Here is a 22,666-nt window from a genome sequence, read left to right as displayed (position 1 = left end):
TTTGATTCGATAATAATGAAACAAAACACATCACTAGATGCGTAACACATTTCAACTTTGTAGTAAAAGTAAAGGAAAAAGACCAATCTGCTAATCTAAAGAGGACACAAATGACCAATAAAACTCATCCACTACCATTTATTTTCAATTTATGACCACCAAAAATAAAGTGAAAATTACGATTATTATGTTTGAGGAGTCAGCATCAATCCCAGCCAAACTGGATAACCATTTTCTTAGCTTAACCAAACACCATATTTAACCCTAGTTATAGCTCTGGCCTGGCCCAACCCACGTCCGCATCCAAACACCCCTCAAACTCCCTCAACATATAAAGCCAAACCACCCCCACTCCTCTCCCTCTCTCCTCAACCAAATTCCACAACGCATACCAAAACGCACCGTATCATGCTTTCTGCCTCGTCCTCCACCGCATTCCTCGCCGCTCCAATTCCCTCCGCCACAGCCTCTCCTAAAACGTCGACACGTGTACGATTTCAGCCGATTCGCGCCTTCGCCACCGGCTCCGCTTACGCTTTGCCTGAGGCCGAGACGGCGTCGTATCTCCGCCCTCAAACAATGACCTCGCTGTACGAAATCCTCGGCATCCCAGCCGTCGCTACGTGTGAGGAGATTAAATCGGCGTATCGGAGACTGGCTCGGGTTTGCCACCCCGACGTGGCGGCGATCGAGCGCAAGGACACGTCGGCCGACGAGTTCATGAAGATTCACGCTGCCTACTCCACACTGTCGGATCCCGACAAACGCGCCGATTACGACCGGCAATTTATGCGGCGGAGCCGGCCGTTGTCGTCGGCGTCAAGATATTCCGGGTACTACACTCGCCGGAACTGGGAGACCGACCAGTGCTGGTAGTGAGTTGACTCTCCTGCTGACGGAACGATTCCGAAATTAAAGCAACTAATCCGCGAGATCATCGGTAATTTTGTAAATATACGAAGGGTGGCATAGCGCAATCAGAGGCGTTGATTATTTTGATCATGATGATCTGGCCGTCCGTCTATCGGGCACGAAAACAAGAAAAAAGAAGTCGCGCCAAAATTCTGGGATGTGAAAAGAGTTGAAAATGTTGTTTTGTGTAGATAATTACTATAATTAGGGATGCAACATTTTCAATATTAGTAAAGTTGTGTTCTTGTCTTGGATTAGTATGACATAAGTAGAGTATTTATGGTGATTTACATGTAGAGATTGAAGCTCAGTATTTTGATGGGTAATCAATTTTTAATATTCTATTGGTATTGATGATTTTAAGTTTTTAAGTGTTTGTTGGTAATGTGAAATTAACTCAATCTTTAACTTTGTTCAAGAAGGTCTTAACTTGCATTTTATTTACGCATATTGAGATTATCATTTCATTTTTATGTCATGGATTGTGTCATAAGCAGTGGCGAAGCTAGGAAATGTTGAGGGGAGGGGAAAAATTTAAAAGGTAAAACATTCCAAAAAAATGTAGTCAACCTTTTAGATAGTAGACAATATTAATATCATTCATAATTTATTAGTACAAACAAATTACATGAAAACGTTGCATAATAGGCTCATTATTAGTAAAAACAAAAACATATCTCTTAATGTAAACAACCAAACTATCATTCAACCATTGATCTCCCATTTTGTTACACAATAGTGTTTTGACAATATTCATAGCAAAAAAGGGATCTCCACCCAAACTAATGTAAGAAGCTTATATACTAACTTGTAGTTTTCACACCTCCTAGTCTTCACCAATTCCTTTGAAAAATCACTAATTTCTTTCAATAATGGAAACTCACTATGCATCTTCAAATCATGAATATAACTATCAAGTTGAATTAGAATTATGAGGTCCACATGATTAAAATCTTAAGGATAAAGTTGGGAGAAATGATCTACTTTTTGTTGGTCAAAAGATGCAAAATTATTCACCGAACTCAAATATGTCATACAAAAGAAGCAAGTTGATATTTACCTCATTGAAGCGATCATTCAATTCTTTAAGTTGCATATAAAGAAAAATAGAGGTCCACACAATAGTAATTGAAGTTCATGAGTCTTGGAGCTTCATGCTTTAATTTTCCAAGTACGAAATGCAAGTCAAGTTAGGAACATTAATATTATTTTTCTCACAAAACTTTTGTTCATCAGGAAACAAGTCCTCAAAATCCTTATCTCTCAAGGATTAAAAGAAAAAAAGATGAAATAACTTTAAATTCTGAAAATAATAACAATAATTAAAAAGGAACAATAACAAACATCAACCTATTTGTGCTCTTCAATCTAAACAAATGAGATAAAGGGTAGAGAATTGAAATGGTGGGCTTGTATCTTTGGGCAATAATGTTTAATCAACTAAATGGTAGTGAGGTTAGAAAGGAGCCCATATCAATAAATTAAAAAAATAAGGAAGAAACTAAAAAGAACCCACAATCCACACCGTTTCATTAAAGGGAACACTGGAACAAAGCTTTATAAACAATAGCATATGACAATGTTGTTTGGTATTTAAACATCATTAGGTCGTCTTCTTCCTTGAAAACATTAAAACCCAGTAGAGCATTGCAGCGCACCAGCCCAAATACCAGCAGGTTTAGAAGATTGGAGGGGCAGAATCCTACTCTTAGTGGAGATTTCTGACAACCGGAGGGGCGGTCGCCCCTCATTGCGCCTCTGTAGCTTCGCCACTGGTCATAAGTTTAAATATTTTTTCTTCTTTCTTATAACACCAACAATTACGAAGGTTGCCAACTTGCCAAAATCATTTCTTCAATGACCTATTCATTGATTTAGAGATAATTTGCACACAAGTATAAAGGGTAATTCCCTAAATGGCTATCACAAGTGGCACCAGCACAAGCACCAACGTTACAAATCTATCACAAAAAGGGTAGACGTAACAGATCTAAACCGACGCATACGTAATGTCATCACTAAAAGTGAGATCACATCAAGCAACGATGCCACATAACCCGTTAATTGCGGTACATACATTACCTGCTAGTTGATGTGCTCCCTCACACATAAGCTTCTCTCTCATTCCCATAAACAACCAACCTTAGATTTGCAACAACTATGGATGTTAGCCCTTTGCTCCAGCTTGGGGGTGATGGCCGCATTTCTCTTCCCTCCTCCTAAACTATCTTTGCCCCTTCACCCACTCTTAGTTGTTTTTCTCTGCCTTAGGTCATCTCTGACCGAAGAGTCCAGAGGGCCGAAAATAGCCATAAAACTGTCTCCAACCGAGGGCCATGCCAAAGGGCTCATGGGCCCCACTAAACAAAAAAGGGCCAAAAGGGCTAACCAACAGGCCCAAACTAGCCAGCCAGTCGGCCCCAGGCGGGGCTGAAATTCAAATTTGCAACGGCTAGTTGCTGACGTCAGCTAGCCGTTATTTAAAAAAAAAATTCAAAATTTGTTTTAAAAATTGTAAAAATTGTAAAAATTCTTTTGTTTTTCCCTATAAATTCCTAAACCATTAAACATTACATAACATTAAGTAACATGAAACAACATTAAACAATATTAAACAACATTAAATAACATAAAAATTATACAACATAAAAATAAAACATTTAACAACATGAAACTTAAACAACATTTTTAAAAACATTTAACAACATAAAACTTAAAACACCTATTTCATGCTTCTTTTGGCCCAAAGATGTGTAACAAAATCCTATTGTAGGTACTTGTTTGTGGTATGGGAACGTATCATTCTATAGCACCTCATGTACTCATTTATAGAGATACAACCAGTTCTTGGATTGAAAGGTAAATTAGGCCCATCATATATTTTTGCACGAGCCCTTCTTGACCTATTTAGATCCTCTTGGTCGTTATCGGACTCTCCATCAATATACCCATCTCACTCATCCTTTTCAATCATGTTGTGTAATATGATGCAAGACATCATGATGGAGTCCAAATTTTCTCGACTTCAATCTCTTGTCGGTTCGCTGATAATCTTCCACCTAGCTTGTAGAATACTGAAAGCTCTCTCAACATCTTTCCAGTATGACTCTTGGTGTAAGGTAAACAACTTTTCGGCGTCATTCGCAGGGTTTGGAATTGCTTAGACAAATGTCACCCACTTTAGGTAAATGCTATATGCCAAGTAATACCCCATATTGTACTGACGATTGTTAATGTCGTTGTCAAGTTGAGGTGCTTTACCTTCCGTCACGGTGTTGAAGATGGGTGAACGCCCAAGAATTATAATGTCATTTCGGGATCCAAGGACTCCAAAGAAAGCATGTTAGATCTATGTGTCATATAAGGAAACCGCCTTTAACACAATAGTTGGCTTCCTCGACCTTCTGCAGAAGCTTTGCCATCTGGTGGGACAGTTATTCCAATCCCAATGCATGCAGTCTAATGACCCTATCATGCTCGGAAACCCACGGTCTTCAGCTTTGTGAATTAGCCGATCCAGATCTTCTTGAGTTGGCTCGCAGAGGTACTTATCTTTGTAAAGCTGAACAATTATGTCATAGAATTTAGCAAGGGTATTAAGGCATGTATACTCAAACATACCATAGGTTTCATCCACCGAATCAATTGGGGAGTCATAGGCCATCATTCAAAATGCACAATAACCTTCTGATGAGATGAGAAACCAGGACGGCCTACTCTGTCCCGCTTCTGTCGAAAGTATAGATTAACCTGCTGGACATCACAAAGTAAATGCTTGAAGACATGACGCATCATCCGAAAGTGACGTCTGAAATCTTCTTCTATGTACACCGAGTTGGGGTTAAAGTAGTTATGCATCATATTGGCATGCATCATATTGGCATGCGTCATCGCTCTGTTTTATGGTTTGTAAAAGTGACCAGCAACAGAGCCATCCCATTGAGGTTGTTCCTGAGTTGGTTGACACACCATGGTTGCAGCCATGAATACTACTTTGTTTTGTGTGTTGCGCCATGCTTTATCTTCTTCATCAGACTCCTCATCTTCTCATCTCATATGCGCCCATTTTTCCTATTTGGAATTGGATAAGGACCCTCAGTTGGAATCCGAAGAGGATCCAAAATTGGAATTCATTGCAAACATAAATTGAAATAGATTGAATTTAAAGGTGTGTGAATTATAACCCAATATCCACCCTATTTATAGCAAAAAAAAATTCAAATCCAACGGCTAGCTGATGTCACTTAGCCGTTGGATTTGAATGTAAGTTGTAGTTTTTAAATAATAAATTATGTTTGGCCCTCGGTTGAAGACGGTGTTTTGTGACATGGCTAAAATGAGCCCTATGGCCATTTGGCCCTTGGTTGGAGATGGCAAGAAATATGGCCTTGCACTATTCGTTAAAATATTAATTTCTTGGAATGCAAGATGGCTAAAACGAGCCATCTTGCCAGCCTTTGGTTGGAGATGACCTTACCTGGTCAAATCAGTGACGACTCTGCTTGCTCGGCTAGCGATTGCTATAGGTCTCTCTGAATGCGATAAAGTCTTCGTGGTCTTGGCTAGGGTTTCCTAATCCTCTATGTGGAGATTTGATATTTTATATCACCATAAAAAATCGTGAATGTCAATTTATCTTTTGATGACTAGACTTAATAATGGCCCCTAGGAGAAGAAGTACTTCGGTAGAAAAATCAAATTGGTATTGTTGTGAGAATGAGGGTGGGACCAAACTTTGGTGTTTGAAGTCCGCATGGACACATAGTTCTGATGTCGAACCTCATAATTTCTTCATTAGAAGGTGTTAGCCGTCTATTTTAGACCCATACTTCGCCACCAATTACTTGATGCCATGTCTTTGTTTAGTCCAACTAAGCATTGGTGGCCTTTAAGGGAAGGAAGATTGGAGATTGTGATATTGTGAAGTCGCTATCATTGAAAAATGTACAAAATTGGTTGTCCACTATAGTTGTTGTTTTGTATAAGTCGGCCATTACAAGTTAAGAACCCTAAGGAAAAATGAAAAGTTGGATGTGGAATCTCGCATGCAATTGACTGATTGAGCAGTGCTAGTAGACAATAACTTCTTCTGTTTTCAATTGTATTTTATTGGTTGATATCACAAAAACTCATATTTGGATTCCAAAGGGATCCAAATGGTGGGGATCTTAGGAATCCTCATATCTTAACCATTCATTGTACATCATGTGGTCAGAAATTATTTGAATTTTTTATTTAAAATTAAACACAAATAATACCTGACGAAAACTGCCTGTACGATATACGATGAATGACTAGGATGTGAGGATCCCTAGGATCCCCACAAAAAGGATTCGAAGATAATCCTCATCCCAAAAACTCAACCATATAATAACGACTTTGAATTTTTAATGCTTTTTTAATATAAAGAAGATATTATAAAAAAAATATCAAAGAGAAAACACTATAATTTTTTTGTAACAAAGAATGAAGAATTGAACACGAGAACTTCTTAGCAATTCAGAAGGAATAATGCTAGGGAGACCAAAATTTTCAACCGAATTTGCAAACCAAATGATTTGTTACCAATAGAAAATAAACACGTTAATTAACACTAAAGTAATAATCTAATCATCAACTTTCACATTATTTTGTTTATACAATTTGATTTAGAAACTCAATCTCCCTATCATTACCTAGTCAAAAGTATCAAATATACTTGTACATATAACACCTTTTCATAAAAGTAAATAATATTACATATATTACCGTGTATGTATGTATTACTCAAACCGAATCTCAAATTTTGTACATGAGAGCAGCTACGGAGATTTTTCAGTGTGATCCAAATATGGGTTAGTATACCACGTGTTACTATAGAGATGGTGAAATATGTGTGTTAAAAAATTAATAACTTAAAAAATAAAATTTCCCACCATTTATATAAAAACACGTGGTGTACCACCCGTGTTCATATCACAATGACAAATTTCTCCATAAATAAAAATCTTTCCTATGAGAGATTTGAACATTTTCTAGTTTTACCAAGTCAAATTATTGCTTTCCTTCTTCATGATAACTTAATAAGAACATACTTGGCTCCTTATTTAGGGCTAACTTGGAGTTCTTGTATTTTGTTTTTCAAAAATGTTTGTGTTGTGTTGTAAGAATAAATAAATGTGAAAAAACAGGTAAGTGTTCGGTAAAATATAGCACTAAAAGTAATTTTAGCAAAAAATGATGGGGTAGGATTGTCAACATGAAAGTTCCATTATTGGGACGGTTCATTTGTCCCCAATGAAAAAAGTGCGTTTTGAGAAGTATGTGTAGAGCCGATACTGCTTTCTGCTGTTTCAGACCTACAATTTTAAATAAAAAGCACTTATTTTTTCATTTATCAAACACAATTAAGGTCTAACGTTAAAATAAAATAAAAAAATTTTATATATATATATATATATATATATATATATAACTATTTTTAAAAAAATTTAAACAACTCAAAAACAAGCTCTTAAAAAGTGACAAATTACCGTTTGACTTTGATGTGCACATAAAAGCTTTACTTTTCACAATTCTAATATACTAGCATGCATAAGATATTTTTTGAAATACGGCGTACTACGCTTGACTTACACGTTTTAAATATATTTAAATGCGTAAATTAACAAAAGAAAAGTCAAATATTTGAAGTAAATGAATAATCTTAGAACATGCTAGAAGAAATCTCTTATAAACCAATTAAAGCAGCTGAATTCACATAATAAAATTAGTCTCTATAGAATTTACATTAAGAATAGAGAAAATAATATTTAATAAACAATTGATTGACTCACATTATTGTTAGCCCATTGTGAGGTTAAGCCCACCCCCCTCCCCCTTAGTGTAGAAAATATTGTTTGTTAAAAAAAAATCATTTGACAAGTAATTTAATCACATTGTTATCTCCGTGCGAAATACTTTTTTTTTATAATCGGCATTACACGCCTCTTAAGATGTTTTGAACGTGTTTAAAAATAGAGAAAATAATATTTAATAAACAACTGATTGAATCACATTATTGCTAGCCTATTGTGAGGCTAAGCTCACCGCCTCCCTCTTAGTGTAGATAATATCGTTTGTTAAAATAAATTAAAAAACAATCATTTGACAACTAATTTAACCACATTATTATTCGCATGCGAAAGACTTTTTTTTATAACCGGCATTACACACCTCTTAAGATGTTTTGAACGTGTTTAAAATAGAGAAAATAATATTTAATAAACAACTGATTGAATCACATTATTACTAGTTCATTATGAGGCTAAACCCACCCCCCTCTCCCTTAGTGTAGATAATACTGTTTGTTAAAATAAAAAAAAAATCACTTGACAACTAATTTAATCACATTATTATTCACGTGCGAATAGCCTTTTTCATAACCGGCATTACAGACCTCTTAAGATGTTTTGAACGTGTTTAAAAAAAGAGAAATTGAATCACATTATTGTTAGCCTGTTGTGAGGCACTAATAAAAAAAATAAAAAATAAAAAGCACAAAAAAATTAATTATTTAAAAAATACTATTAAAATGATGAAAATGCCCTTACTTTATTTGATACATTATTTTGGAATGCCTTTGAAGTTTTTTGTCTTGGGGGCATTGCTGTCCAAATATTTTTGTTGAAGCTTAGTGACACTAAAATTACTATTTACTTTTCTATTGGCTTTATATATAGATAGATAGATGAGATATTGTAATTTACATGTAAGAAAGAATCGTTCTGGGTATATGACCGGTTGGAATGAGAATAAAAGTATTAGGACAAATAATGAGACTTGAAGAGGGGGCAGAAGTGAACTTCATGCCGCAAAACATGGGGATTAACACATGATGACGCGATTACTTAGCATACTTAATTCAGGTGACGTCTAAATCATGACCTGGCAGCAGCTAATCATTTTTCTGAAAACTCATGCAACTCATCAAGAAAAGCAAGCAACGGAGGAAATAAAATATGACTTTATAAGAATATATGCCTACTCATTAGTTGCTGAAATTACTTATTATTGTTATCGTTGATAAATTCCAAAAACAATTAAGGAAGGTTTATCTGTTATTTCTTTTGCTATATTTCGCCACTCAATGCACATTCCGAGTGATTAGATTTAGTTATAAGTTATAACTATTTAGTTGATTGTCGAGTTTAGTAACATGAATTTATGAGTAAACAGCGTATTAAAGTGATTGATTGGTGATTGAGCTTAAGCTAATTGGGTATCGGGGTGTTTGAATACGTTCACTGCAATTTAGTGTGTAAAGTCAAATTTATCGATCATTTATCCACGTCGAAAACGTTGATCTGCATGGAGTGAATTACTTTAAACTTTACATAAATCATTACCCGTGCTAATTGGCGTTGCAAAAAATAAATTTGTGTAATTGATTGCAAGAGGTTTCAGTTTCACTATCAATGGAGTGTGAACTGTGTGATGCTTAGTCCAAATGGATGTCTGTAAACTCTTCAGGCCTTTTCTTATAAGGTATGACTTTAATTTGGTTGTCTCATAAAATACTTCTTGTTATTAATTATATTTGAACTCAAGACACCGGCGCACTGATTAATTTGCAATTAGTGATCCAATTTGTGTAGATTCCTTTTACATTAAAAGTGTTCAATGTTCATCCATACAAAACAAAGATGTTCCCTTTGAGTTAGCTTATGTGACGAATCACGATAATTAGGATTAAAATAGGTTATATTTTTCAATCCATCAAATGTTTGTAAATTTACTAGATTTCAAGCCTCTTTGAAAGTGCTTCAGATGAATATTATTCTCATTGGCGTATTTAACTATATATTTTGGAGAAACTACAAGATAGATATGTCAATTAGAAACAGTGAAAAATCTAAAGAGACCAGAAGAATCATAGAAACCATATCTTATAAATCTCCAAGAGATGTTGTAAAACAACCAAAACTCTATTTCAAAGAGTCAAATTCAAAAAAGTCATCTCCAAGAGATGCCGTAAAAGAGTCTCTGTTATAGCAAAATGGACAATCACTCTTTAATTTAGAAAGCAATTTTTCACTTACTAAATATTAAAAAATAAATAAAACTAATGTTGTTTTAGAAAATGAGTAGATCGGGTTTGAATTGTTAATAATAAAGTATTCAAAGTTTGTTAAATAAAGAGTGTTGTTAGAGATAAAAAGTTAAACTTATTGTAGGCCTAGTTTACTGAATTGTATTTGGGACTAGAGAGGGAGAAGGCCGGCGGCAAGAGAGAGATGTAATTCTGAGGTGTGTGGTGTATTACGCCATTGTGCCTTTATTTATAGTAGTAGAATAGGTTAAATCCTTACCCTAATAGGATTACAACTCTCATATGATAATATTTAATCCTATGGAATATTCCAAGATATCCCTAGATACACTAGGATTTACAAAATCACATTCCTAATCTAATAGGACTGCAACACTCCCCCTTGAGTGTGTAAATACTAAAAAAAACTTCGCATCAGGTCTTCAGCAGTTGAGGTAGAACAGTTGATGAAGTCATGGGCACAACGGGTGAATGTGAGTATCAAATTTAAAGAAAGTATGCATTGGTAGTAAAATTCATAAAACCTGGCTAAGGTAAAACCTAAGATAGGTAAAAACCCATAGACTAAAGAGAAAAAGTGAAAAGTATGCATAATGTCTAAAACAATCGTCAAACAGGACGAAAGTAGTGAACTCAATAGAGTATGATCATCCCAGAATGGGTGATTCATTAAAACCTCGTTAGATAGCAAAAACCCAGTAGGAAAAATGCTCCTAATCGTAGGAAAAATAGTACATTAAGATCAAGTGAGTATGCTTCTGGATACTTACCCTGAGTTAGACATAACTTCCAAATAAGAGAACTACAAGAAATTCAACTTAGATAATTTACGCATAACGATTCCTTGGACGAGCTTCTAAAATGTAGACTTAGACTTAAGTAATGACTTGGTGAAGAGATCGGCTAGGTTATCCTGGGAACGGATTTGCTTGACTTCAATGTATGATGATGTTGTTACTGGTAAAAGTAAAAGAACTTCGGCGTTATATGCTTGGTGTTGTCTTCCTTGATGTATCCCTTCTTTAAATGCTCGATACATCCTACATTGTCTTCAAAGATCATCATAGGAAGGTCAACAACGGAAGTAAGACCACCAGTGCTTTGAATGTGTTCCATGATTGCTCTCAACTAAAAGCACTCAAGTGAGGCTTCATGCAAGGCGAGAATCTCAACATGATTCAAAGAAGTTGCAACCAGCGTTTGCTTAGTAAACGTCCAAGATATTGCGGTGTCTCCAACGGTAAAGATATAACTCATTTGAGAATGTGCCATATGTGGGTCAGACAAATAACCAACAAGGCTATAATTAACTCAAGGACCGAGGGGGGTGGCGGTTCCTCTCGAGGATTCATGAGTGTAGAACAAGCCCAAATTCCTTGTACCCTTCAGGTAACGGAAAATGTCTTTAACACCATTCCAATGTCTACGTGTAGGCGTGTTGTTATATCTAGCCAAAAGACTAACGGTGAAGGAGATGTCGGGTTTAATGCATTGAGCCAAGTACAATAAAGCACCAATTGCACTTAGGTATGGAACTTCAGACTCCAAAATCTCTTCCTCGCTCATTGGGACGGAAGGAATCTCGTTTAGCGTCTAGAGTCCGAACGACGATAGAAGTACTTGAAGGCTTCACTTTATCCTCATTAAAATGTCATAAGACCTTCTGGGTGTAGTTTGATTGATGTACTAGGATTTTATCCGAACAATGCTAGATCTCTAAGCCGAGACAATATCAAGTTTTCCTAAGATGTTTCATCTCAAATTCCGATTTCAAGTGAACGGCAATTTTCTCAAGCTTTGCGGGAGTTCTGATGAGGTTCATGTCATCGACATAAACTGCAATTATCGCAAATCCAAAATGTGACTTCTTAATGAACAGGCATGGGCATAGTTCGTTGTTCACAAAACCCTGACTTGTTAAATATTCACTCAAACGATTATACTACATCCACTTGGATTGTCTCAATCCGTAGAGTGATTTCCTCAATCTAATTGAAAGGGTGTTCCATGATTTAAAATTATTTGAACCAGTCAATGGAAGTCCTTCTGAAACTTTCATGTAGATTTCCATATCTAGATCCCCATAGAGATACGGAGTTACCACTTTCATAAGTTGCATATTCATTTTTTCATAAACTGTTAAACTAATAAGGCAGCATAACATTATAATGTCCATCACGGGGGAATACGCATCTTCGTGATCAATCCCAGGGCATTGAGAGAAGCCTTGCGCTATGAGGCATGCTTTGTATCACATTATTTCATTCTTCTTATTACACTTCCTCACGAAACCCATTTGTAGCCCACATGCTTCATATGTGGTAGAGTAGGAGTTACGGCTCAAACACCTTGCATTTTGCAAACGAATCGAGTTCAACCTGGATTGCTTGTTTCCAGTTTAACAAATCGGTTCTATGTAGACATTCATCAATGGAATTTGGTTCAATGTCATCGAAAAGCATGATGTCGGTAGCAACTGCATACGCGAATGCATCATCAACAATCATCTCATTCTGATTCCAAACCTCATCCAATATTGCATAATGGACTGAAATCTCACGATTCTTGGGAGGCCGGTTTATCTCGTCTAAGACATCACCGTAATATAGAATAACCTCATGCATTGGATCAAATGAGTAAGCGGTGGTCGGATTCAAACTAGGGTCACTAGTTTGTGTTGTTTTCCTCTTTTGGATTATGAATCCTTTGAATTAGGGGGTCTCCCACCCTCGAGGACGGTCCGGCCTTTCGAGGTGGTGTTACGACATATATTAACTATGTACATCCTTGTAGATGCATTTGCAGCGGGTATAAGTGATCTTGTCACCTTTGCTAGATCAATAAAAGTATCCGACATGCTTTGAGCAATACTCTGAAGATCTAGAACACGTCGCACTTCAGTTTTAGACTAGGCAATGCGAGGATCTAAATGAGACAAAGTGGGAGTAATCCACGACAATTATAGAAACGTTAGTGATCTTATCTGCCCCTAACGATAGGAAAATTATCTCATTGAAGTGATAATCCGCAAAACGTGAGGTAAAGAGATCTCTTGTCAAGGGCTCTAAGTAGCGAATAATTGATGGCTAATCATAATCGACATTGATTCTCATTCTTCTATGAGGATCCATTTTGGTACATAGTGGCGGCGTTATTGGCACATAGATTGCGCACCCAAACACACGTAAATGCAAGACGTCAGGCTCGTATCCAATAACCAACTGTATCGATAAATAAGGTTGGGTAGCGGTAAGCCTTAGGCAGACCAACATAGATGCATGCAATATTGCATGGCCCCAGATGAATACCGGTAATTCGATTCACATAACCAAAGTTTGAGCTATTGTTTGAAGGCACTTTATGAAAGCTTCTGCTAGACCGTTTTACGCGTGAACATGGGGTACAAGATGTTCATCTTCAATCCCAATTGACATGCAATAATCGTCAAAAGTCTATGACGTAAACTCTCTAGCATTATCTAGTTGAATTGACTTAATTAGATAATCAAGGTGATGAGCCCTAAGCTTAACGATTTGAGCTAGGAGTTTCGTAAATGCAACATTGCGTGTGGACAATAAGTAGACATGTGACCAACGTGTTGATGTGTCAACTAACACTAAAAAGTATTTAAATAGTTTGCATGTTAGTTGGATAAGTCCACAAATATCCCTTGAATCCTCTGAAGAAACTTAGGGGGTCGTGAATAATCTTTGTAGCTAAAGGTTGAACATTCAATTTCCCCAGGAAGCATGCTTTGCATGGTAGATGGTCGAGATAAGATTTTAGGTGATGCTCGTTTGATATTTTAAGGATGTAGTGCATCATATCTCGTTTGGGATGTCTCATACAATCACGAAGGGAATGATACTTGGCAATAGCCTTAGGGGTAACTCGGCGTATGCGTGACCAATAATCCTTTGATCCACAGAGGTAGCATATGTCCAATTCAGTGGAAGCTAATTGAACAGTAGTTTTTCCCTTGTTCTTGAAGTTTGGAACCTTAGAGGCAAGGGGTTGGCATTTCTGGGTCAAATTTCCTCCATTGGGTGGGCCTCTGCTTCATTAACCTTAGGCCCGTGGTGGGGCTTGCCACCCATTTCCACGCTCACGACGGGGTTTTCGTCGGTTGTGGCTACTAGAATTTGTCACATACAGTTCAAGCGGAGAGTTCGAGCCAGTAGGTCGAGCTTGATGATTCTTCATCAAAAGCTAGTTCTGCTTATCAGTAAGAAGTAAAACAGAGATCAAATCTAAAAAATTGGTGAACTTATGTGCCCAATATTGTTGCTGCATGACAATATTGGTGGCATTGAAGGTCGAATAGGTTAACTCCAGGAGATCCTTTAAGGTTAAGTCCTCTTCACATAACTTAAGTGGTGATCAGATTCTACAAAATTCAGAGTTGTATTCATTCACAGACTTAAAGTCTTGGAAGCGTAAATGCTGCCAGTCGTGTTTGGCTTCAGGCAAGTAAATGTTTTTCTGGTGATCGAAGCAATCGGCCAGAGCAACCCAGAGGGTGTGAGGGTCCTCTTCAGTGAGGTACTCGGCCTGTAATGCATCATGGATGTGTCTTCGAATGAAGATCATAGCAGTAACTTTCTAAGCTTCGTTGACTAGGTCATCGATAGATTCCTCAATAGTGGCTCGAAAACTCTTTACAGTAAGATGGAGCTTCACGTCTTGAACCCACTTTAGGTAGTTTCTGCCAGATACTTCCAAAGCAGTGAAATTGAGCTTGTTCGAGTTTGACATGTCCCTAAAACAAAGGGTACAACAAAAACATGGTTAGTCATATGGAAAGCCATAGACATACGTTATAGAACATTCAAATTCTATAGACATGTATTGGTTTAATTTAAGTATGAAAGCTACAGGTTTCATGTGGTAAGTTTTGAAGGAAAACTTCAAGTTTCAAAAATGCTAAATTCGAAACTACATGTTCGATTTAGTTATAAAAGTCTAGTTCATTATAAGGGTACTTGCAAGAATACATAATACAATATACAACTAAGTGTAGTGAATTTGTGGATTGTTTCAAGAACCCAAGTGTGAGTGTGTCGGGACGACGAAAGATAGTTAATGGTTCAAAGAAAAGAAATAATTTATTAAATCGTTAATTGACTAAAAGTGAGCTTCAGGCCAATAATTTTGGATTAATTGTCCGATTAATGGACTGTTGGTCAATTTAATTAATGGGAACTTTAACGAAAAGCACCCGGTACTGTTCACTTTAACGAAAAACCACATTTTTACACTAAAAAGTCAATCCTGGTACTATTCATTTTACTCTTTATTTTGTCCTTATCATTAAAACTCAAAACTTTCAAGCCCTTTTCATTAGTTTTCCTTTTAATTCAATAGATCATAACCATCTGAGTTTGATCGTGGTAGCAAAATAATAACATTCAGGTTAATATTAGCGGGAATGCTAAAAAAATAGCATTGGATTAAAAAAATCATAGCCCAATATTAGTGGGTTGGTTGTCATGTACGAGGCAAGACCCTAAAGGGGTTTAATGGGCTACGGGTCGGTTGAAAAAGCAACCCAATCATGTCTGCAGGCCACATGTCTGTTATGGGAAGGAACCCAATAGCCCAAGCTGCTGGTTTTAGGCCAAAATGGCAAGGGGAGACACGGGCCCAGCACATGTGCTTGCCTGGGGTATGCGCACGAAGCTCGCCGCGGGCTGGTTTCAATTTTGGGTTATGGGAAACAAGCCTAGCCATTTGGGTTGGCTTGGCTTTGGTGGTCGCAGGCCGTGATAGGTGGCAAAGACCAATAAGTCGAGGCTTGCTGCAGGCGAGCTGAAGCTTGGACAAAGCCCAACAAGCATAAGACTTGCTGGCATGTTGGGCCAAGCTGTAGGGGACGACTCAGTAAGGCTGCAAGCCTGCTGGTGGGCTCGGGGCTTCAGGCCCATGTAGAACCCAATCCAGGCCGAAGCTTGGTTGTCTATGCAGGGGCAGCAAGCCCACGGGGCTACTACAAGGTGGTCCATGACGTCAAAATGACGTCGTCCTGGTGATGGCGTGGCGGTAGGCCAGTCATGTCGGTTTAGCGGTGCAGCGTGGAGCTACGGCTCAACCATGAAAAATCCTTTGTTTTTTTTTTTCGAATTTTGGGGTTAAAACACCTAATTACTTCTAAATTAATTTCGATGCTTTGACCCATAAATTTCACATAGCATAATTGCGTATTGCATGAACAAATATATATTGACAAAATGTATGAACACATATGCAATATATATATATATATATATATATATATATATATATATATATATATATATAATTGAAAAGAAAATATAAATATATGGGGTTCATGCATCATTGGGAATGTTTTCATGTTTCAAGGTCATTTCAAATATCTTAATTTATTTTAAAAGAATCTAATCGGCAGAAAACAATTAAGCCTTTGGTTATGTAGAAGAGTCTTTTCCACGATTCTTAAGTTCCTTAACTTCTGGCAAGAGCGTGCTGATAATGTGTTGTAGGTCTAATTTACTGAACTGCCTTTGGGACTAGAGAGGGAGAGGGTTGGCGGCAACAGAGAGAGATGAGAGAGATGTAATTATGAGATGTGTGGTGTATCACCCCATTGTGCCTTTATTTATAGTAGTAGGATATGTTAAATTCTTACCCTAATAGGATTACAACTCTAATAGGATAATATCTAACCCTAGAGAATATTCCAAGATATCCCTAGATGTACTATGGTTTACACAATCACATTCCTAATCTAATAAGACTGCAACAAAATTGCATAATTGAAATAATTTTTTGCCACTGTTCATTTGTTGTTTAACAAAACTTTAGAGTTGTCTTGAAAATATTCTTAGGAATTAGTACCTAGTTGAAGTTTCTTCCAAAAATTCCATAGTCTTTTGGTAGGACCAGACTGGTAGATAATGACGGTGGAGCGGAAGATATGATGGAGATGGATGTAAACTAGTCCAGTGAGTATTATCACTAGAGAATTTTCTTATTTGTCTGTGAATATAGGATTTAAACCACATCTCTAATAGCAATGTTCCAGATCTTTGATGTGGACTAAGGTAGATTTCAAAGGGCTATAAGATAGAATAATACGAATCCACAATGCCGTAGCAATGAGTATGTGATAGTTAATACCCTCCTAATGCAGTTCCTTGATTTTTTTTATGGTGGAATGAAAAGATTGTCTATGGCTACTTCATCGTATGCAATTTATTTTTTGCACATAATTATCAAGAAGGAAATCAGACTACAAATGCTTTAGTTGTATTTAGGGCAGATAGTTATGATTATTACGGTGGTTTACAGTTTCGATTTTGTAGCCTCTGCCTATGCTCATGACATTTGGTTTTGTATTTATTATCGTTTCCGTTGATCATTTAGTCTTTATGAATGTTGGCATAGTCCTCCTGCTTGTATTTTTTTTCCATTTACTTTCATATAAAAACTGTAAAGGAGGGTAGGGCGGAGAGTTTCTGGGTGTAATTGCCACTTAGTATTATGATATAGTGGTATTCCTATTTACTTGTAAGTGAGATGTCTTAAGTTCGATTCTCGCCAAATGAGAATTTGAACCACAATATTATTGCTAGCTCACCCCCTCTCTCTTAACGTAGATAATATCGTTTGTTCAAAAAAAAAATTCACCTAATTATCTTCGATTCAACTTATATGTAAAAGAAAATTACCCTCCTTATAAATATAATTTCATGCTGTTAAAGTATTCAACCCACACATTTTTTTTATTTCGCATGTTTCATAAAGACATGGGTAGGTCAAGAATTGGGGAAATTCTACTCTCTTTTTTTCACACATTCTAAGTAAACACAATAGATAAAATAGACCGCTTTTAGATCAAGCCATGAATTGAAGGCATTTTGCGTTATTTAATTAATTCGATTTTTTTTTCTTCCCACCTAAAAACAATTTCTCCAAAATTACTTTCAGTTATTTTAAAATCATATCCAAATAAGCAGTTACCCACTGGGGGATAAACGAAAGAAAAGAGAAGGATACTAAGACATATTAAGTTACTTAACCCATCAGTGACGTAAAGTTTCTAGAAGATTTACCCAGGAATTAACTACTCTTCCATCTTCTTCTTATTTCTTTCTTAATATAACCGAACCCACATTCTTGATTCTTCGATGATAAATATGTAATTTAGAGTAACTCCAAGGACTTGACAAAAATTCTAGAAACATTTTTTTTACAAGAAAAAATTCTAGAAACAATTAAGAAAGAAGTATAGACTTATATTTCTGAGTGGTGATTAGCAGTTAATTAGCACCCAGAGTTTTATATTGTCAACACGAAAACAGTACTGATGGGTTAGTTAACTTAATTTGTTAATTGAATGATAATGCTTAGACTAAGTATTCCGATCCGGATCCTAAGACTAAGCAATAAGCATTTTTATCGATTATTTAATCACGGTCGAAAACATTGATCTGCATGGCCTGCATGGTTTTAATGTTTACATAACTGATTAATCTTATACTGATATTCTGCTAATTATTTCATTTCTTCAATTAGTCGCAAGAGGTTTCAGACTCTTGAGGTTTTCTTATAAGATATGACGTTTATTTGTTTGCCCTGAAATACTAGTTATACTAATTATATTGGAACTTACAATACCGTCGGCGTGCTAATTATTTTACATAATTGATACTTATTGAGGTAAAAATTCCAATTTGTATGATTCCTCTCAGATCCAAAGCATTCATACAAACACAAAAATGTTGTTTTGCGCTTAGCTTATGTGGTAAAAGAAGCGGGCGTATAGTGGTTACAGGATTAAGATAGCTCAAGGCCTCAAACATTAGATTCCACCAATGTTTGTAAAAACACAGGTTCTAATTGCTATTTCATATCCACTATCTTTTCAATATGAATTCCAAATGTCATGCATGCTTCGTGTCAGTGTTTGAAGATTTACATAATTTAAGCCCTATATTACAAAAACAATCTTGTGTTTGGTTTTACAGGGTGAAACTAACCATTTCCGTAAGGCTCTTAAATCCACTCTAACCCTGGCTAAAACCTATAATTCTCCTTGCCCCCCCCCCCCAACCTGCCCCCAAAATCCAACCCAACCTATGGCGTAAAACTAACCTAAAACTTAAAACTCATCCGGGGGCCAAATACCGGCCCAAGTTTAGTCTACAAATTGGAGTGGGCCCCAGCATGTGTGACTGAAACCGGGGCTGTGAAGCCCAGATGCCCAAATGGACTCGTTCCACGCGCAGACGCGCCAAAGATTCAGCCGAGGCGGACCCCACCCATGTGGGCGTGTCCCCTGGCTTGTCAGCAGTTGTCGGTAGCCAACGGCTACTTTTCTTCATCCAACGGCTGTGTTAATTAGACCGTTGGTTAATCCAACGATCCACGTTCAAATGTTTTTTTTTAGTTTTATATTTATATATTTATTGAATCCAACGGCTTAGATCCAATATAATCAAATCTAACGGTAAAAAAAAAGTTCTAACGGTCCAAATTTAAATCCAATGGCTAAAATTATTTAAAAAAAATTATTTAACTCAAAATTCACCCAAAAAATCTATAAATACCTATGTATTTGTTCAAACATCTACACAAAACTCACTTTTCTCCTACAATTCTTCCAATTTTTCTTTCTACCATTTCTTCTCATATGTAAATTTTTCAAGATGGCAAAAGAGCATGTTAGAGGTTGTAATTGGACCTTTGATGAAGATATTGCTTTATGCTTGGCATGGATTTCTATTAGCGAAGTTGGTGTCGTCAGCACAAATCAAAATAGAAAGGTTTTGTGGGGGTAAAATTGTTGATAAGTTCTATGAAAACTCCGACGCCGATCGAAGGGAAGCTAGTTATGTTTATGATCGGTGGAAGATTATCAACAAAGCGTGCACTTTGTAGAAGGGAAGCTTGGAGAGAGCCACGGTTGACATGCCTAGTGGAAGGAGCTTATCAGAAATTGTGAGTTTCTTTGTTGATATTTTATTTGTCATATACATAATAGTATTTTTCAACTAATTGTTTTTACGTATTTGATGCATAGGGTGACAAAGTAATGGCAATTTACAAGACAAAAACTACACCAAAAAATCAAGCTTTTACGTATTTAAACGTCTCATATACTCACTCAATATGACCCTATCCTGTCGGGTTTCATATGTTGTTTCAGCGAGATCTTCAACATCTCTTGCAATAGCTCTCACATGTGTTGGTTGGTCATCATCCATATCTTCATCTGAATCTTCTTCAATTTCGATGTACTCATCTTCCACAATCATGTTGTGCAAAATTATGCACGTCATCATGATTGAATGGAGGTCTTCGGTATGCCAAAGTCGTGCAGGCCCTCTAACAATGGCCCATCGAGCTTGTAGGATCCCAAACGCTCTTTCCACATCCTTCATGTAAGACTCTTGCCTCTGCGAAAATAATTTCTTCTTTGCACTATTGGGATAAGAAAAACTTTGACAAAGGTAGACCAACTAGGATAAATACCATCAGTTAGATAGTAACCTAACTCATACCTATTACCATTTACCTTGTACCGAAATTCTGGTGCCCATCCATTGACAACATCATCGAACAGAGGTGAAGACCAAAGAACGTTGATATTGTTGTTTGATCTAGGAACGTCGAAGAATGCATGCCAAATCCATGTGTCGCAAGACGCCACAGCCTCGAGCACGATGGTTAACTTGTAATGACGGCCCTTGAATTGGCCAACCCAAGCAGTAGGACAATTCTTCCACTCCCAATGCATACAATCAAGACTTCCTATTATGCCACGCAGTGGTGAAGCTAGGAAATGTTGAGGGGAGGGGCAAAATTTAAAAGGTAAAACATTCCAAAAAAAATGTAGTCAACCTTTTAGATAGTAGACAATATTAATGTCATTCATAATTTATCAATACAAACAAATTACATGAAAACGTTGCATAATAGGCTCATTATTAGTAAAAACAAAAACATATCTCTTAATGTAAACAACCAAGCTATCACTCAACCATTGATCTCCCATTTTGTTACACAATAGTGTTTTGACAATATTCATAGCAAAAAAAGGCTCTATCCACCCAAACTAATGTAAGAAGCTTATATACTAATTTGTAGTTTTCACACCTCCTAGTCTTCACCAATTCCTTTGAAAAATCACTAATTTCTTTCAATAATGAAAACTCACTATGCATATTGAAATCATGAATATAACTATCAAGTTGAATTAGAATTATGAGGTCCACATGATTAAAATCTTGAGGATAAAGTTGGGAGAAATGATCTACTTTTTGTTGGTCAAAAGATGCAAAATTAATCACCGAACTCAAATAGGTCATACAAAAGAAGCAAGTTGATATTTACCCCATTGAAGTGATCATTCAATTTTTAAGTTGCATATAAAGGAAAATAGAGGTCCACACGATAGTAATTGAAGTTTGTGAGTCTTGGAGCTTTATGCTTTAATTTTCCAGGTACAAAATGCAAGTCAAGTTAGGAACATTAATATTATTTTTCTCACAAAACTTTTGTTCATCAAGAAACAAGTCCTCAAAATCATTATATCTCAAGGATTAAAAGCAAATAAGATGAAATAACTTTAAATTCTGAAAATTATAACAAGAATTAAAAGGAACAATAACAAACATCAACCTATTGGTGCTTTTCAGTCTAAACAAATGAGATAAAGGGAAGAGAATTGAAATGGTGGGCTGGTATCTTTGGGCAATAATGTTTAATCAACTAAACCAACGGTAGTGAGGTTAGAAAGGAGCCCATATCAATAAATTAAAAAATAAGAAAGAAACTAAAAAGAACCCACAGTCCACACCATTTCATTAAAGGGAACATTGGAACAAAGCTTTATAAACAATAGCATATGACGATGTCATTTGGTATTTAAACATCATTAGGTCATCTTCTTCCTTGAAAACATTAAAACCCAGCAGAGCATTGTAGCGCACCAGCCCAAATACCAGCAAATTTAGAAGATTGGAGGGGCGGAATCCTCACTCTTAGTGGAGATTTCCGACGACCGGAGGGGCGGCCGCCCCTCTTTGCGCCTCTGTAGCTTCGCCACTGATACCAAGGAAGCCTCTTTTGTTAACCTTGCGTAGAAGCCTCTTTAAGTCTTCACGATTTGGCTTGCAGAGGTATGTGGCTCCATATATGGCTTGAATTGCCTAACAGAAGTGTTTCAGGTTCTTAATAGCAGTACTCTCTGCAAGTCGGCAATACTCATAATTTGAGTCTGCAGAGCACCCATTAGCAAGCATCCGAAATGCAGAAGTGAGCTTTTGATGAGGTGATAGACTTTGTCGGCCGACAACATCTATCTTCCTTGCAAAGTAGTGGTCATGATTGACAATTGCGTTCAATATGCTTTCAAAAAGCTTTCTCTTCATTTGAAACCGCCTTCGAAAATCATAAGCAGGAAATCTTGGACATTCGATGAAATATTCTTTCATCATTCGATCATGACACTTCTTTATCATACTGCACAAATGAACGCCCCGTGACAGAACCACGATGGCTAGATTCGGCATGGTGCTCATATTGCATAAGCGAGTTTACAAGTTCAGCTTCGCCGTTGATCATTTTAGCATCCTCAATGTCAACCCTTGCTTGGTATTGTGCCATTTGCATTGCCTTGGTACGCCTTCTTCTATCACCTATTGATGAGATATTGAGGAT

The 22,666-nt window shown here is 36.7% G+C and overlaps 1 protein-coding gene across 1 annotated transcript; it reads left to right on the top strand.

Annotated features, from left to right (window-relative positions):
* Window positions 1-342: 342 nt before the first annotated feature.
* Window positions 343-1,275, top strand: LOC126601489 (chaperone protein dnaJ 11, chloroplastic-like). Its single transcript, XM_050268202.1, has one exon. It carries the CDS (start codon window positions 409-411, stop codon window positions 874-876), a length of 468 nt encoding a protein of 155 aa, XP_050124159.1. The 5' UTR covers window positions 343-408; the 3' UTR covers window positions 877-1,275.
* Window positions 1,276-22,666: the final 21,391 nt, after the last annotated feature.

This window comes from Malus sylvestris, chromosome 15, assembly GCF_916048215.2.
Source record: "Malus sylvestris chromosome 15, drMalSylv7.2, whole genome shotgun sequence".
NCBI classification, from domain to species: domain Eukaryota; kingdom Viridiplantae; phylum Streptophyta; class Magnoliopsida; order Rosales; family Rosaceae; genus Malus; species Malus sylvestris.
Note: the sequence above shows the minus strand (reverse complement) of the source record. Positions and strands in the feature narration are given on the sequence as shown.